Raw genomic sequence first — 19036 nt, 5'->3', positions numbered from 1 at the left:
CGCAAAACGTGTATTTGCTAGGTAATTCGATGTTAGAAAAATCATTTTAACTAAAACTTCGACATTAAGATTTCGGATGTGTGAAATTTCAATAAGTGGTTCTAATAGTTATATAAACTATTGAAGAATTTTATTTAAATTTGCTTTTAATGCATTTAAATAATCATTTATTATAAGAAGGAAAATGCCAGGACATTTTATATTATTGACAACAGTTGTCTTTCTTTCCTCAAAACAATATTCTGTAACCGTGAACTTTCGGTTATGTCTTTGGTAGAGTCTATCATGCCAGGGCTTAATGGACCCTTTTTATTAGCTCACCTGAGCCAAAGGCTCAAGTGAGCTTTTCTGATCACAATTTGTCCGTTGTCTGTCGTTGTCGTCGTCGTTAACTTTTCACATTTTCATCTTCTTCTCAAGAACCACTGGGCAGATTTCAACCAAATTTTGCACAAAGCACCACTAGGTGAAGGGGATTCAAGTTTGTTCAAATGAAGGGCCACGCCCTCTTTAAAGGGGAGATAATTGAGAATTATTGAAAATTTGTTGGTATTTTTCAAAAATCTTCTTCTCCAAAAACTATTTGGCCTGAAAAGCTAAAACTTGGTGTGGAGGCATCATCAGGTAGTGTAGATTCAAGTTTGTTCAATTCATGGTCCCCGGGGGTAGGGAGGGGCCACAAGAAGGGGATCAAGTTTTACATAGGAATATGTAGAGAAAATCTTTAAAAATCTTCTTCTCAAAAACTATTGGGCCAGAAAAGATCAAATTAAAATGGAAGCATCCACAGGTAGTGTAGATTCAAATTTGTTCAAATCATGGTCCCCGGGGGTAAGGTGGGGCCACAATTGGGGGATCAAGTTTTACATAGGAATATATAGAGAACATCTTTAAAAATCTTCTTCTCAAAAACTATTTGGCCAGAAAAGCTCAAATTAAAATGGGAGCATCCACAGGTAGTGTAGATTCAAATTTTTTCAAATCATGGTCCCCGGGGGTAGGGTGGGGCCACAATTGGGGGATCAAGTTGTACAAAGGAATATATAGAGAAAATCTTTAAAAAGCTTCTTTTCAAAAACTATTTGGCCAGAAAAGCTCAAATTAAAATGGAAGCATCCTCAGGTAGTGTAGATTCAAGTTTGTTCAAATCATGGTCCCTGGGGGTAGGGAGGGGCCACAAGAAGGGGATCAAGTTTTACATAGGAATATGTAGAGAAAATCTTTAAAAATCTTCTTCTCAAACACTATTGGGCCAGAAAAGATCAAATTAAAATGGAATCATCTTCAGGTAGTGTAGATTCAAATTTGTTCAAATCATAGTCCCCGGGGGTAGGATGGGGCCACAATTGGGGGATCATATTTTACAAAGGAATATATAGAGAAAATCTTTAAAAAGCTTCTTTTCAAAAACTATTAGGCCAGAAAAGATCAAATTAAAATGGAAGCATCCTCAGGTAGTGTAGATTCAAGTTTGTTCAAATCATGGTTCCTGGGGGTAGGGTGGGGCCACATTTGGGGGATCGAGTTTTACATAGGAATATATAGAGAACATCTTTAAAAATCTTCTTCTCAAAAACTATTAGGCCAGAAAAGTTCAAATTTGAGTGGAAGCATCCTCAGATAGTGTAGATTCAAGTTTGTTCAAATCATGGTTCCCAGGGGTAGGGTGGGGCCACAATAGGGGGATGAATTTTTACAAAGGAATATATAGAGAACATCTTTAAAAATCTTCTTCTAAAAAACTATTAGTCCAGAAAAGCTCAAATTATAATGGAATCATCTTCAGGTAGTGTTTATTCAAGCTCGTTCAAATCATGGTCCCCGGGGGTAGGGTGAGGACAAAATCGGGGGTCCAAGTTTTACATAGGAATATATAGAGAAAATCTATAAAAATCTTTTTCTCAAAAACAATCAGGCCAGAAAAAATCAAATTAAAATGGAAGCATCCTCAGATAGTGTTGATTCAAGTTTGTTCAAATCATAGTCCCTGGGGGTAGGGTGGGGCCACAATGGGGGGATCAAGTTTAACATAGGAATATATATTGTATATTAAAAATATTCTTCTCAAAAACTATTAGGCCAGGAAAGCTCAAATTTAAATGAAAGCATACTCAGATAATGTAGATTCAAGTTTGTTCAAATCATGCTCCCTGGGGGTAGGGTGGAGCCACAATGGGGGATACATTTTTATACATAGAGAAAATCTCTAAAAAATCTTCTTCTCAAAACTATTAGGCCAGGAAAGCCCAAATCTGAGTGAGAGCATTTCCAAATCGTATAGATTCAAGTTTGTTAAAATAATAGTCCAGTGGTATGTTGAGGCCACAGTGGGGGATGAATTTTTACATAGGAATATATAGAAAAATCTTCTTTTTAAAGACCATTTGGCCAGAAAAGCTTTAACTTGTGTAGAGGCATCCTCGGGGAGTGTAAATTCAAAATCACAGTCCCTTGTGGTAGGGTGGGGCCGTGATGGCGGTTTGAATTTTTACATAGGAATATATAGAGAAAATCTTTAAAAATATTCTGGGAAAGTTTTTCGGTCCAAAACTCAGTACTTAGTGTGAAAGCACAGGTTATGCAGATATAAGTTTGATGAAACCATGATACCCTAGAGAAAAGTGGGGCCACAAATGGGGGGGGGGGTATATAGGAATAGAGAAAAATCTTCTTACAGGTACAACAACAAAAGGGGCTTGGTATTTACCAAAAGTAGGAGGTGGATACAAATTGGCAGATTTTCAATTTTTTTTAGCAAGATCTACTGTACTTAGTTGTCAAGATGGTTTGATACTGTAATGCTAATTTGATCAGAATTAAGGCAATTGTTGCTCAGGTGAGCGATGTGGCCCCTGGGCCTCTTGTTACAAATTCCTATACCCTTGCAATTGGGAATTTTCCTTAAAAAAAATTGCATGCTCTTTTGGGGGAAAATAGTTCGACAAATATGACTGACTGCAAGCTAGCGAAAAATAAAAATTTCAATACAGTTTTCTTTGTTTTAATTTTGGATTATAAAATGTACACGTATAATAATTATATTAATGTTTTCATCATTATAAACCACACTTAACAGAACACTCAGATATTTTAATTGACATATAAGGATGTCTCACTCAGCATAGTTAAAAAACCAACATCCTATCTTTCATATCACAATACGACCCCGCTGGTATTTTGGAAATTTTTTAATTTCTGGAGTTTTCAAGAAAAAAAAAACAATCAAATTTTAATTTTGGAATGGGTCCTTTTATAGGATCTGCATGCAAGAGATACTATGTCCTGTCATGCTAAAAAGGACGTGGTGTACACATTCATTGTTTTTCACTTTTATCAACAGTTATATTAATTCAAGCCTAATTGATTTTTTCGATTTATCACATTTAAAGTCAGTTTGGCGTTTTTATAAAGTGATTAAGTAGGCTTAGCCTTATGGAGAAGAAATTCGAAGTATATAAACAGGTCTACTTCAGTTTCAATTTAAATATTCATGATTTGTTCAAATCGTAAGATGAATATGAATTTATTAATAATCCAAAAATCATGGAATTTTAGTTTTCAAACCGGGTCAAAATAAACAACAAAAAATACAAACAAATGTAATTTATTATTTTGAAATTAGGGCACTCCTCAGTGATCAGTCTGTCCGTCCGACATCACTTGTCCGGAGTATGTTTTCTCTCCCCTTGGTCCAATCTAGCTTTTACTTAACCACAGAGAACCTTGGACTAGGTGTTTTAAAAATTCTTGTCAAGATTACATATTCTCTCCTATTGGCCAGATTCAGTTCATACCTGGCTGCATTTGAATAAAATATATGCAGTAACTTTGAACAAAGTGTTTGGGTCAATGCATGTATCATTTCAGACCTCTGTGAAAAAATCTTTGTCCCGGCCAAATATTTTTCCATCGTGGTCCAATCTTGTCCATACTTTTCAAAAAGTGTGTAAAGTAACCTTGAATCAAACGTCTATTTTAGTATGGAAGGTCATAACAGATCGTTTTTGAAATTCAGCCATGGACCAATTTATCTCCCCTTGGACTGCTGTTGATCAGACGTTATTACAAGACTGGTTAGGGATTTGTAGCGACCTTGAACAAAGTGTCTAGGTCAGCGATCATTGTCATACATGAAGCAGATCTCTGGGTAAAATTCTTGCCTGAACTATATTTCCCCCCTTACTCTATCTATCAATTACTACACTCACAGAGTGATAAAGGATGTGCAATGATCTAAATTTTGAAGTCGAAAGTTAAGGTAATAGCAAACTAAGTATTCTTGTATGTCTTTAGGCGCTGCTTTTAGAGATGGCCTCCATCTTAATAAAATGTAGCCTAGTTACAATTTATACAGTACTTAACGAGTGTTCCGAATTCTATCCACTCCACAAAGATCGCGAGAGAGAAAGAGTAGGCTGAGATGAACTTTTTATTTTATATGTAATTCGCTGCCGAAGATATATGAGTAGCATTCGGGAGCAGCGGTGTGGGTTCTTTATCGTGCCTACTGCGACATTCATTTTTATGGCATAGGAAACGAGATGTGAGATCGAGATAAATTCACCCATTTACATAACTATACATATATCCTGAAAATCGGATCATTTAACTAGCGAAATTCAATATATTTTTATAATTAACAAGAATTTTTATCTCATTATTTGTTTTTCAATGATATATCCAACAGGATCGCTTAAAATTCGAATTATACATGTAAACCTAGTATTTTGTTCTAATGCTTAAAGATTCAATAAACCTTAACTGGGCTTATCCTTATAATATAACAATTTAATAATTTCTTATATTAATATTTTTATTAATTTGTCTTAACAAATTATCAATTTGTTATAGAAAATTCCTAATTTATTTTATAAAACTTGTAGTATTTGGTTAAACAAACTGGTTATTTATTCAGAATTAATTTTAAAAATCTTGAACTCGCTGTTAAAGATGTATCGTGAAAAGAACATGCAGGGGAAACGGTCTCTCACTCAGGGCGAGTTCCATGTCGTGTATGCGTAACGTCCCTGAACCAGTAGTGGATGCATAGTGTGGTAATTAAAACATTACAAATAGAGGTAATTTCATACACAGTATTAGTAACTATAGTCCAGAGCAGCTCCATTATAAGCAGCAATAGTATATTAACTGAATTCAGTGCTCAGCCATTTTTTATGTTTCCAAGACTAAGACGACGGCTAGCATTAGGTTAACGGCCTCGTCTCATCGATTCACTGCCATTTAATTCGCCAAGATGACAAATCAGATCTTAGCAAGACGGCAGAAATCAGTATATCGACAAAGCGTATACGTAAGATATAAACGCTAAGATATACATACCCCCACCCTCAATTAAAAAATGTTAAAATCAACAACAATGAATGGATATTGTTATAATATCAAATTTAAAAATGTAAAGAAATTCAACAAAATATGCTTGATTATCATAATTTCATGAGACCTGATGTCGTGAAAGGGATGAAATCTAGATGCGGTTTGTATCGTGGTCACAAAAATGGCTGCCTCGTCTAGATAAAGCAGACAATCACTGTACGGTAACGATATCAATGACCTCGGGGTCCCTGATGAATGTCTAGAGCTGAACTTATTCCAGTATTTAGATATATAGTATTAGAACCAAAGAATAAACCTAGAAGTAATTACATTGTTATGGTGAATGCCAGTACTCAGCGAAATAAAAACTGAATTTTGGGTTTGAATCAGCAGCATTTAATATTAAAATTTAAGTGTCTGTTATGCAGGTATTTTTAGGTTAATTGTTAATGCTCATTGAATTTGTGATGAAATATTTTTTAAAAGAATCTTAAAAAGCTAAAAGCATTACTTTGATATTAAATATTCACGACACCATGGAGTAATTTCAAGACATCAAGCACTTTTTGGAATAATTTTTCGATCCCTAATGACTGAAAATCCACAGTTTTATTAGATTGTTTTTTGATATGTGAAATATAATATTTACGACAACAACATTCATCCGTTTATAATTCATAATCTGTTGTTTGAAATGGGCTATTTCTTCGGCTAGTCAAAAAGTTTATATTGGCATAGACCTTTTTATAACGTCACGGTCACTTGTGTTAGAAAACGTATACTTTGATATAGTTTCATTAAAAACAAATCTTCAAACGAGGGAGATGACAACGTACAAAAGCTGAATTCGCATTATTTCCATACATTAAAAATGTGTGCATGGGCATGCATTCCTCGGCATCATGCGTCGTACATGTATGTTATTAGACCGTATAAAACCGATTCTTTGCTTCGGATATTGTTTACTTTCGTTTAATTCAAAATCAGTATTGTTGAGGAGGTCTTTCATCAGATTTCTGAATGTCGTATAATATTGATATTTTCATCTTGCATTAATATTTAAACCAAATTAAAAATGATTTTCTTGCTGACGAGAACAAAATTAACATTACTGTGCTGCACCCAGAAAATTAATGTCATTAATAATTGTCTATAAGAGTAAAAAAAAGATGAATGCACAGAGATTTCCATAGTTAAATGAGAGTCATGAAAACGCCAATATAAACTCTCTCCTTGGGCAGGCACGTAGCAACATTGGAGGAGGAGGGGGACAATTTCTTGGACATTGACTTTGTTTACTTGTTTAAGTGTTGTGGTAGGACTGTTTCCCATATCCCGACTTTTTCTTTTTTTTTATTAAAAACAGTGCCACGTGCATGCATATGTTGGGTAAATAAAGCACAGTTTTCGTGTCTTATTAATTACATGTACTTTACGTTGTTTCACACAAGTGAGAAAAACCAGGAATTCTTCATTAGCATATGCATGCACACTGACGCAGAAGTCTGTATGATACAACATTTACTGGATCGCTTATAATTTATACTAGTTCACTACGTGATGAAACCAAGGTTCGTCTGGTTTTACGGATATCCATAAACTTAACAACACCCAGCTCAAATCAACACTAACATGAATTAATGAAAGATACCTGATACTCGGTATAATTTTATTGCAAAGCGATGATAAAATATTAAATATTTTCAATAAATTTGTTTAGGCGTTCCGTGTTTGCTAGAATTAATACATGGTCTTTATGCTTTTGCTTTAAATGCTTTTATTTTACAATAAACCTGCGTTTGGACTTTTTTCTTTAGTTGTTTCATTGCATTAATAAAAGGTGACAACTTCTGGTTTTAAGTTTGATTTCGTATAATATAAATGATACTAACAGAGTTTCAAAATTCAACATTCTTTTAGTTTTATTTTAATATTGTAACAGTTGTGATTTGAGAGTATATATTTTTTTTAATTTCAACAAGCTTCTTTTTTCAGTCTTTTTGATCTGTTCCAATTCTGTTGCTATTAAACCTCCTCTTCCTAATTTTCTGAAACGTATGATGCGACTTTTGAATAGAGAGTAAACTTCTTTAAATAAGTGACTACAAACTGGATTTCACAGAAAGCCAAGTATTCTCTGGTATTCTGAATACTGTACGTAACAATTCAACACCCAGTAATCCCACGACACGCACGAAAGCATTTGCATGTCATGAATAATAACTTGAAAATCGTTAATGTTTTCGCAAATGTTCCGGTGAACTTTATATCATTGCCAACATAAATCAAATTTCTCTGAAATCCAGGAAAATATTCAATAAAACATAAGATTAATCTGATTTACGTGAATGTAATCATTAATAGAAAGACGCTCTGCGTTCCAGAGATATGGACGACCAGAATAGATTGATTTTGGGTGATTTCCAATATTTCATAATGCGAACGGGTTTTTTTTTTCGTGGAAGCAGAATTTGGCAAACCATTTTCCCACATAGAACAAGTTACCAGTAACAGGGGTTGAAACAAAGAAGGCATTTTTTAAAAACTTTTTACATGTACATGTATTTAGCAACTGTGTCATGTAAACTAATTAGTTTTACCATCTTTCTTCAAGTTCCGGGGGGGGGGGGGGGGCAACAAGATCAAACTGTATGTGCATGTCGTACAAAAACCAAATTAGAAACTTCATGTTGATGCCATTTAAATAAAGTAACTCATCCTAGTCTTTGTAGATCTCCTAATAAACAGTCAAAGAAGTCCAATGCAGCAGTAGTTGTTGTAGTAGTAATATTAATAGTTGCTGTGATACCAAGTAAACCAAGGATTGTACGTACTATATTTTACTCGTGAATGTCTCCTGAAATCTAATCCACGACAATTACATGTACAACTTATTTCTTAGGACAAGATATATTGTCCTATTATTATATTGATATATAAATATTCTATATTCAATGTATCATGTATTGGTGACATATAATGCAAATGAGATATACAAGTCTTATTCGAAGAATTACTAGATTTGTCCAGATAACTAGAAACTTGTCAAAGGAAGTTTAATTGCAATAATAAGTAAAATGTTATGCTTTATATGCAAGAATATTCTGCATGTGCTAGTCAATAGCATTGCCAAAGTAATAAACACACACACGCTTGTTGAGAAAAGCATTGCAAAGCTTATTAATGAATATAATTCTTGCCCTGCTTTGTTCTTTTTCACATTAAGATACGGTTAATACTTGGCAAATCGTTATGTTCTACGCATGTCTTTTACTTGGTATATAATAATGGGCTGTAAATTTTCGCTGAAACCCTTGTACTAATACCTACAGCAACTACATCAATCGAGACACAATATTTTCGTTACCGTGTTTTCCCCTCCAGAAAACGAGCAATGAAAGAGAAATCATATTGTTTCTCATAAATCGAGCATCCGGGGAATTTCACCTGCTGGTTTACTCGGGTCATTTCCTCCCTGATTGGAACATGTGTGTAGTTGCAGATCTATTGATACAGGCATTAATGTACTGATCTTGCTTGTTACACAGCAGACGACCGGGATCTTGTTCCGGTGGTTCCATTTTCCCGCTTTCTCGATGACATTCGTTATCTTCATAAGTCATTCTAGCATTGATCAATGTCTAGGCTAAATTCAATTCCAAAGAAAATATACATGTACATAAATGTATATTTGAAGCTTCACTGGTGTTTGAATGAATGTGTGTACTATGTAAAATGCAATATATATTGTGATTTGCAATTCTTCTCATGCTAAATTGGTGAATATTCACTGATTAGAACGGTTCAATATATGGAAATCCGAAGCTCCCGGCGAATGTTATTCTTTCCATGGGAGATTGACATTGCGGTAAATTGAATCCCCAGAATAGTTATCCCTTTTTCTGCTTCACCTGTGTATTATACGGTCTGGCAGTTGGTGATGCTGTTTCTGCACGAGCTATCGCGGAGTCACGTGGATAGCGTGATCTTCTGGAATTGGTAGAGAGCGTTTATCATTGCAATCGTTTGAATGACACGGATCAATATTGGAAGATACGTATATAAAAAGAAAATGGTGCTGTTTCTAAAACTTAGCTGCGAGTTTTAATCTAAGACGTGAATTTGCGATTTACTGATAAAATATGTAAGAATTCAACAAAATTTGAGTTTACTTTGTAACCTTGTGTTTTATTTTCGCTATGGAAATCGCGAATTCAAGTCCCGTGAAACTACACAATGGATCTGCACCTCCATCAAGGACAAACTCTTTTAAAAATAAACCCCGTGCCCGTGGGGTACAGAAACTTATTGATGTCCCCAGACGAAACAGCATGCCCGACACTGGGGCTAAAGACTTGCTCTCGGTAAGAGAGGGCGCCAATGGGGAACCGTTACGTCGCGTGCGCTCGTTCAAAATGACGTCAAAAGGAATCGTCAATAGGGGAGATACGTTTCGCGAGAGCAACACGAGCTTGGCATCCGATGGAAGCTTTTCGGAACAACCTTTCCATATAAACAGACATAGACAAAGAGTTCCGAGTGAATCGGATAACCTGGAATCTGAAGCTGTCATCGACTTTGCCACATCTACCTCCATTCCAAATGTGTACCGGGTGGCGCTCTGTGGGTCCGTGGGTGTGGGCAAAACTGCTCTTGTCAATCAGTTCAAAACGTCCGAATACATGGGCGGATTTGAAATATCTATTGGTACGTAAATAATGAATGTTGTTTCAATTATTATTGTGAGCCACGATGAATTGTGTATTTACTATTTTAAGAAATTAGATTGTATTTATTAAGAGTCATATCTTAAAATAGCATGCTTATCATTTTGCTGAAATTAGAAAAAAAAATTTAAATACTTCGGGTTAGAGGGTAATTAAATACTCAATTTGCTGCTTGTTTTTATTTAAAAAATCGAATTTGGATAATTATACGCAAACGGAAATAACAGAAAGGAGAATGAACTCAAATTAAATAAAATGATGCTAGTTGTGTGTGTCCTTTATACAAGCTTGAAGGTCTAATTGCAGAAATTGTATCCCAAAATTGATCCATAATTCACTTTCACATCCCCTTATCTAAATTCCAAACATCATAAAAACGAAACTCAGATCTGAAATCTGGATTGCTCAGAAATCGAATTAGACATGTTTGCTTTATATTATACACAGTAAATCTATTGCACACAAATGAACTTAATTTGTATGTTTAAATTGGCACTATATTTCAATGCCAGAATGTCGATAGGAAACACGATATTGCCTTGTGTTACCTGTCAATGGATACCAGCTACTTTATTACAGAAGTCGTATGTATATCGGCCAAAACCCCACTTTATATCAATAATCTATATCATTGCAGAATACATTGGGATGCATGATAGTAAAAATAGAAAGTACATGTACATAGTTGGTGTAAACAACTTACATGTAGCAGAATGAACATCGGTCGTTATAATGTATTTGCTTAATTGAGGTTCCTCATTCATCGGGTCCATGGTAAATAACTGTCCATTACAAATTATTGACAAACATAAGACAGCGAAGACATTCGATATCAACACGTTTTCAGCTATCTGAAAATGTACATGCAGTAATTTATTTTTTTTTTGGTCAGAGGCACAGTAATACTTGAAATGCGCGTTGTAGCAGATTTAAACATAAAAACGTAATGTAGATTTTTTTTTAAAGAAGATAAAAAATCAATGCATATGTTTTTTAAAGCAAACAATTTAAGAATTTAACAGGTCAATAAGAAATAAATGTATTAAAAACTACATGTACATGTACATGTACATATAGTATTATTTACTAAAATCTGCAAATTAATTTTATGAAAAAAACCCTGAACTTTAATTATTTATTTTACAACGATTGATAAGCAAGTTCTACATTTTATGAATAAATGGATAACAAAAAAAAAATAAATAGGCAAAAATCTAATTTTTGGCCACTTCAACATATAAGATGTATTTGACAGAAATTCTTGGTTACTGATTAGCTGGAATTAAAGAAGCTTCTCCAGATCTCACCAATTATCAAGATAAAAATGAAATAGTCGATTCATGTCTGTGAAAGATTGATTATAGTTCCTTATCCAAATCTGACATTTGCATTCGTCACAAGTTACGTAACCACGATTTGCCGTTTTTCTTGAAATCCATGAACGTTATCATTCATGCAGTTATTGTGGTTTTTATAACTAACAGATTCCCCGCCCGCCATGTTCCTCGGGGTAGTTTCTATTTGATAATGTTCAGGCTCCATATCAAGTGCCATAAACAATTCAGTAATTGTCGAATGGCAGGTTGTTTACACATGTATCAAAGACAATTTATTTCTTTGCGATCATTTTATTTCTTCGCAATTTTGATAATTTTATTAGGTTGCCAATCCAACACCTAAGCATCTTTGCTAGTCAATGGTTTACGATCCACTTCGCCAGAGGAGCGGAGAGGATCGTAAACCCTCGGCTAGCGAAGATGACGCCAAAAAATTTTATGGCTTTGTCGTATGTTGTAAATTTTGATTTTACTGGGTGGATGTAAATACAAAATTTACAACATGACAGCTTAATAAGAAGACATGACACGAAAGCTATCTTATCTTACAATATAGTCATTTGATTTATTTTTTATTTTATTTTTTGTGCAATACTCTAACGCACACAGTGGATCCGGATCGTGTTTCATTTCATATTTCATCATGACACAGTTATCATATAGTATAGATATAAAGGGATACAGATTAGATGTATTTTATGTAGAAGGATTTCATTGCATTTGTAGTTGTAACGATCCTTTGTAACATAAGTTGATAACCCATAACCAGAGAACAGAAACGGGAAACTACCACATTTTTGTTATATATTAATTACATGTATATATACAGTAGCAAGCCCGTGGACAATATTGACGAAACCATTGCATGTGCCGTTTTGTAACATTAACAGTTGTTACAGAGTTAGCAAGACCGTGGAGAATTGCTCGGTATCAGCATCTTCGCTATCTCGAATCAATGATTCAATGTAAAGCTATCAGCTGTTTGTATGGTTTTTTTGTCGTGATTTACGACAAGTTTGCGGGGTTTATTTTAATAAATCTTGAGAAAACCTTACGTACGTGCCACTTCACATCTCAATGCTGTTAATGTTTAGTCCAAAAGAAACGCACAAGAATTGCAAAAAAGATCAATATAATGGATAAAACTATTTACATTTCATTAGAAATTCAAAATCAGACTCGAGAAAGTGTTTGTGAGTCTTTCCAATGATCACTTTTGCCAAAGCGTCACCATTTGAAAGCCGAAAGAGAGAAACTCTCGCGGTATCTCTGTTCCGGAGAGGAAATTAATATGACCTTTAGAACCTCATGCAGAGAAAGAAACTCCGCTGGAGTTTTGCCACGCAACGGATATTATTCTTAGGTTGCCTCTTTGTATTTTCTTGGAAGAAAAGCGCGTCATTTCTCCCCCTCTAACAAAAAACTGAATAAAAAACCTGAATGATAGTGCGTATGTTTTCTAACGTATGGTATCAAAGTTGTTTGCCAGCGTCTAATGGCTAATGGTGGATGACTTTCTTTATGTAGTCACGAAGATGTTCTTGAAGGTAGTTTTGAAGCTCACTTGGAACATTAATTAAACGTTATTTTATAACTTGCGCCAAGTCATTGGTGAAAATATACCATGTATCCATGTACATGTACTAGTAAAGTATATACTACTACAGTCAGGGGGGAAACTTGAACAGATGTTTCATCAAATTTAGAACACGTACAATAACTTTAAAGAAATTTAAATTTATATATACCGATGAATCATTCTGTCAATGCTCCTAAGCTTTAAGTATAACACCGATTTACGGATTTATTAGGCTTACAAAATAACTTGATTCTTATTAATTATATTTAGCTGAAAAGTTATACGATAACTCAACAGCATATGTGAGTTTAGTCAATCGCAGGGTCTTCATTTATAAGTGATTGACAGGTTTCAGAAATTCACCGGTCCCAGTTTAGTACGACAGTTGATGTGTTTTCTTTCCAATTAATATATTAACCTTGTCACGTGTGTTATAGTTCCTAGTATAAGTACTAGTTACTGGCACATGCAATGAAAGGTTACATACCCTACTGTCAGGCTTTGATTAATAAAAGAAGGTTGAAGGCGTCTCTATACATCTTTTGTGGGTTCATAATTATAGGGAAAGCTTGTGACAAGAAGCATGTATTCTAAAGAGAGAAACCCACCTGAGACCGAGATGATAAATCGTAATGCCATAATGAAAGATGGAAGTCTTCCTGTTGTGATGATATTGGATTGGATTCAGATATCAAGAAGCACGTGTGTTTCTACACGATTTATAAATTAGAGGTGCTCAGTTTTAGAATCTAAATTAAGCAATAAACGCAATTATTAATATTATATGATGAACTAATAAACACAATCATTATAAAGAAGAGGAATTTTTGTTTAAAGAATGCATTCTGTTTAAAATTATCAAGTTCCAAGTAATCGGCAAATGAAAGAGCCGTGGCCTTTAGATCCATTACAAGTGGACATCTTCATGACGTATGTGTGTGTCAGCGATGTTCTGATGGTTATCCTCGTTTGACTTGCGGCGTTCATTGACCAAGGAATGTAGTTGGGTTGATTGAAGTTTCATCATGATTTAATGCTAAACATTTGAACATTTGGAGAGCAGTGTGATTATTTTGAATGAAGAGCAATATTCTTATTAAACCTGTTCTGGTTAATATATGCATGTATGATGCAGAGAGAGAGAGAGAGAGAGAGAGAGAGAGAGAGAGAGAGAGAGAGAGAGAGAGAGATTTTGAGATTTTGTTATGTACCATTATTTTTGTGGATAATCTTTATTTTACATTTTAAGGTGACGTTGAAGACGAGATGACGGTCTCTGTACTTCTTGACGGTGAGGAATCTACCATTGAATTTCATGACGTCACTGATAATCAGGTATACTTTTGTGCATGAAGTTTTTTAACACGTAAAAATTATTCGAATTGGAAATTTTCACATTAATTCTTATTAACTTAATTATACAAACCATCTACATGTTTACATTGTTAATCAAAGACATGTGACAAGACTGAGTGGGTTTTTATTTTCGATGTCGTTTCTAGCGCGCATTGCATCCTCTAAATGAAAACATCATCGGTGATACTGATATAGCTGCATGCATTACAATATTTTCTTGAGATCGGGGCTGCGTTCAAGATCGTAGCAGCTAGCCTAGTCGCTAGGTCGTAGATATCTAGGTCTATTGAACGGAGCGCTAGGTTAGCCGCTAGGTCTCAGATTTGAAGTTTAACATATTCAACTAAATAATAATTACATCGACATACATGTAATTTGTTAATTTCAAGCGGAAATATATACATGTTAAAATAACTTTAAGGATGAATAAAATATCACTTAATGAGAGATTTCATGTATGTTACAAAGTGGTAACTAAGGTGGCCATCTTGAACTTGATGCTTAGCATAAAATATTTAGGCTACGGATATCTACGTAGCGGCTAGGCTAGCTTACCGTTCAACTACGTAGCCCTCCGTAGCAGCTACATGTACGATCTTGAACGCAGCCCGGGTTAATAGCATAATAAAAAGCGTAAAAATCTCATCTCCGTTAGGACACATTGCTCTATATAATTTATATCATTTGTTTAAATTTGTATGGTTAATATGGCATTTTACTGGTATGTACACCAGTGAATCATCTATGAGACACCATTTTCTTCTGAACAACAATAAAATAAGCAAACACGCCCTTTATATGCAACTGCGCAAATTCATTACAAATGTCTGAGCACAACTTGTTGAAATGTTATGTAGGTTCATACACCTTCTTGAAGAACAAGTTATTTGCAATTCACGTGTATCTTTAATCGTTGGTTGTTGCGCGATTCGATTTGTTTTTCTGGACCAATCAACACAATTTATATGTAACTGTGCTCTGGACAAGTACTGTAATTAATATGCGTTTTTGATTAAACGTTATAAGATTAAAAATTACACTTTGAAACTAGTTTTTTGAAAAATTCAATACATTGAAAATTAATGCACTAATTGATATTATTCTACTTTATTTCTACAAGATGCTCAAGAATTAATTATTTTGGGTTCCTGTGCATGCAATATCTTATTATATTGTTTCTTCCACAGATATAAATGCTTTAAGATATTCCATGGTCAGGTAAAGGCATCTACGCTAGCCAAGGGATTCTAATCCGCGACTCTCCTGATTATGAGGAAAGTGACGGGTCAGACTCCCTTGGCTAGGAAAGATGAGGTTGGAAATACTGACCTCGTTTTAAGAAGCCCTATTGCGTTTCTTCCAGACTTTTAATTATAGAAGAAAAAAAACCCAAGTTCATTGTAACTTATGTAAGGAAGTCATCTAGGGCAATCGCAAATTACAGCAATAGAAGGTCTTATTGATTAGAAGATGAGACACGGAAGTGATGAGAACAATTCATTTATTGAAAGCTTTTATCAAGTTGAAATGATAGATGACAAAGTCCCCCCCCCCCCCCCATTTTTCTACAACGTGTATTGGAATAACCTAGTAGATAAAAAAAATGTCGAGACAAGATTGAAGCGGTGTCGGGTGAATATTGCATTTTGTCCACAATTATTTTAAAAGAATATCTTATTAAAACGACATCAGCTCCAAAACACAAAGAAATATAATGTGGTTTACTTTCACCGTTTCCCGGCCGTTTAAGTCCTGATAGAAATTAGATACACTGTAATGTAGAATTGCTACAAAGGAAACGCGTTAGTGCAAATAAAATTCCGTCGAGACTTCTATGAATTGTTTCACGAAATGCGTTTGAAGTTTCGAACAGACATCGACCTCTTCTGAGCTGACTGATATTAGATTATAGGACTATGTGTAGACTACTTCCAGAAGAACATTAAAGATGCAATGCTGCGACTACTTCCATACTGAAAAAAATCCTCTTTTTTTCATTGCCCCTACGTCTCTGCCTCACCAGAAGTAATTTAAAAGTTTGGTCACGCAATTAACACAAAAAACCAAATTGGGTACCAAGTAATTGCATCCAATGATAGTTTTCTCTGCCTGCTGTATTTGCGCAATCATAGCTTTCTGGAACAACTATCAATATCTTGTGCATTCCTCGACTATTCTATATTTTTTTTTTAAGGAGTTGCTAAAAACCTTGAGTGTGGATGCTTACGTCATAGTGTTCTCTGTCAACAATCCCTCAACCTTCCAAATTGCCAAAGATAACCTCAACAAAATCCGAAACGAACTGAAAATCAACAAGACCATCATCCTTGTCGCCAATAAAATCGATTTGGTTCGAAAGAGGGCAGTTCCGGCAAATGGTATTATTTCTTTTGATTTTAAAAGCATTCTTTTAAAAAAAAACTTGTCTTACTTTTCGTTGAAATTGCTGTGCTTTTTTTCAATGATACAAACACATTAAGATGCTTCACCAATTTTCCATTAAATGTAACAAGAACAAAATTGTCAATCAGAGACTAATTGTTTCTTTTAGAGCTATATGGCTGGTACTTTTTTAATTTGGTCTTCGCTGTTAGCTGTTTCGCTTATGATATCCAAAATACACCTCATTTTCAGATTGGGATAATGCTATAGACTACAATTATATTAAGAAATTGTCGTGTTTTGTTTTATTTTTGTTGTTGTTTGGGTTTTCGCACAGAATAACAGTTCTTTTAGGCAGAAAACATCATTTGGAATGATTTTGCAGTCATCACGCAATTTTCTCTTTCACTGAACTGAAAAAAAAGGTTTTTATTATCATTTTAAAAGATAACAATCTATTATGGTATAAATCGTCTCGTGGGTTTCATGGTACATTATTCTGTTTATCCGCAAAGAGCAAATAAAATGCGTGTTTGACTAGATTACTTGTTTTCCAATCCATTAAAATAAGATTGTTGCTGGATTGTTTGTATTGTTTTGAGGATATGATCGATATTCTTCACAATGTTCAATTATCATCATTACAGATGCAAGAAAATTAGCCGACACACACTGCTGTAAATATATCGAGACATCTGTGGCCTTGAACCATCAGGTTGATGAACTCCTGGTGGGGATTCTACGGCAAATCCGGCTCAGTCGGAATAAGAAATCCCCTCAAGTCAATCCTGGATCCCACCCCAAGCCAAAGGTCAAAAGGTCAGGGGCCTTAGGACTGCTAGACAGACTCTTCTCTCGGAAAGCTAAATCAGGGAGCACCTGCGACAATTTGTATGACGTGTGACCTAATTCCATTCTATTTCAAAGCTGATTATGTTGCAGACTCGACAACATTTTGCAGACTAGACAAATTAAGAAGGAAGCCAAGACTTTCAGCAAGATCATTAATTTACAGATAACTGCCGTAGCATGCAACACCAACAATTGTTTTATGAGATTTTCATCCATATATTCATATTCAGAGATGGGACATTGGGATGATTTCAGTCGTATTCATTACAATTCTTTAGAGATGTAAATGACATAACCATGTTAATTTTGTCCATTAAGACGATAGCGGCCGGGATTCTGCGTGCGGATCCTCGAGATTAAAAAGCTATACAATATCTTGTAAGCAGTGTGCTGATCTTAATAGACTGAGTCATAGACACGCCTTGTTGTCCGCACTCGGTCATCGGAAGGCCTTACCATTTTAATTATGATATATCAGACTCATAGCATCGTTTATGCCCCCTTCCCGATGCTACGTGCCTGATGAGGTTTCAGCATAATGTTTTTGGGTTTTTTTAACAAATGAACTGATAAATGTACACATCTACATATCGGCAACGTTTGTTGTTTTTTCTAGTTACATCTACTTATTAAAATTATCACAATTTGAAAACTTATGATTTTTTTATTTTTGATATAATTAATATTGTTTTCTTATTCTTGGTGAGGGGGTGGGGCAACCATATCAAGGTTAAATTTAGTGTGACATAGTTGTATTAATAAGATATTGTCAAACTATTACCCTTTCTCTCTCTCTATCTGAAAGAGATTTAAATGGTGCACGGAGAGAGAGAGAGAACACAGTTATGAAGAAACAAATAGGCATAAACCATTTTATTTAAAATTGTATTTGAAGCCAAATACTTTATCTTAATATTCACCCTTTTTCAAATTGGCAATATTATACCATACATCTCAGAATCTGTGATATTTTTCATACAGAGCATGACTGCATTCAAAGTATAATCAAATCAATATATTTACATCCACAAAGTATGATTCCTTCTATTTCTTACGGAAATTAATTGAAATTCATAGCTCTGTGGAAATTGATAGGAATGAAATTTTAATTGATATAAATTGGTTGAAACCTTCAGGAACCTTACAAAAGTCACGGACTGCACGAATTAATCATGATGTTATTTCAGACTCTAATTCCCATAGAAGACAACTTGGCTGTTTCTTTATATAACGTTCTGATGCACATTAACAATATTTTAGTTATTTTTCCTACTTTAAACGATCAATTCATTAATTTGTTAAAAGAGGGATGTAAATGTTAACAATAAAATGCTTTCTTTAATGATTTATGGAAGGAAATGTTGCAGGAAAAAAATTACACAACCCGTTAGTCCCAGAAAATTTTATACTTAAAATTCCTTGATGATATCGGTTATATATTTGTATAGAGGATTCATTTAATAAGTTTG

The 19036-nt window shown here is 34.5% G+C and overlaps 1 protein-coding gene across 1 annotated transcript; it reads left to right on the top strand.

Moving 5' to 3' along the window:
* Positions 1–9247: 9247 nt before the first annotated feature.
* Positions 9248–18122, top strand: LOC128188039 (GTP-binding protein REM 1-like). The gene is made up of 4 exons (XM_052858819.1): positions 9248–10041; positions 14227–14312; positions 16528–16711; positions 17363–18122. Exons 1-4 carry the CDS (start codon positions 9534–9536, stop codon positions 17617–17619), a joined length of 1035 nt encoding a protein of 344 aa, XP_052714779.1. The 5' UTR covers positions 9248–9533; the 3' UTR covers positions 17620–18122.
* Positions 18123–19036: the final 914 nt, after the last annotated feature.

The sequence above is a fragment of the Crassostrea angulata genome, chromosome 6 (genome assembly GCF_025612915.1).
Source record: "Crassostrea angulata isolate pt1a10 chromosome 6, ASM2561291v2, whole genome shotgun sequence".
Lineage (NCBI taxonomy): Eukaryota > Metazoa > Mollusca > Bivalvia > Ostreida > Ostreidae > Magallana > Magallana angulata.
The sequence above is the reverse complement of the archived record's forward strand: the minus strand, read 5'-3'. Positions and strand labels throughout refer to the sequence as shown.

Coding starts and splice junctions, on each gene's coding strand:
- LOC128188039 (XM_052858819.1), top strand. CDS start 9,534: ATGGAAATCGCGAATTCAAGTCCCGTGAAACTACACAATGGATCTGCA. Junction 14,313..16,527: donor ATGACGTCACTGATAATCAG/GTATACTTTTGT, acceptor TTTTTTTTTAAG/GAGTTGCTAAAAACCTTGAG. Junction 16,712..17,362: donor GAGGGCAGTTCCGGCAAATG/GTATTATTTCTT, acceptor TCATCATTACAG/ATGCAAGAAAATTAGCCGAC.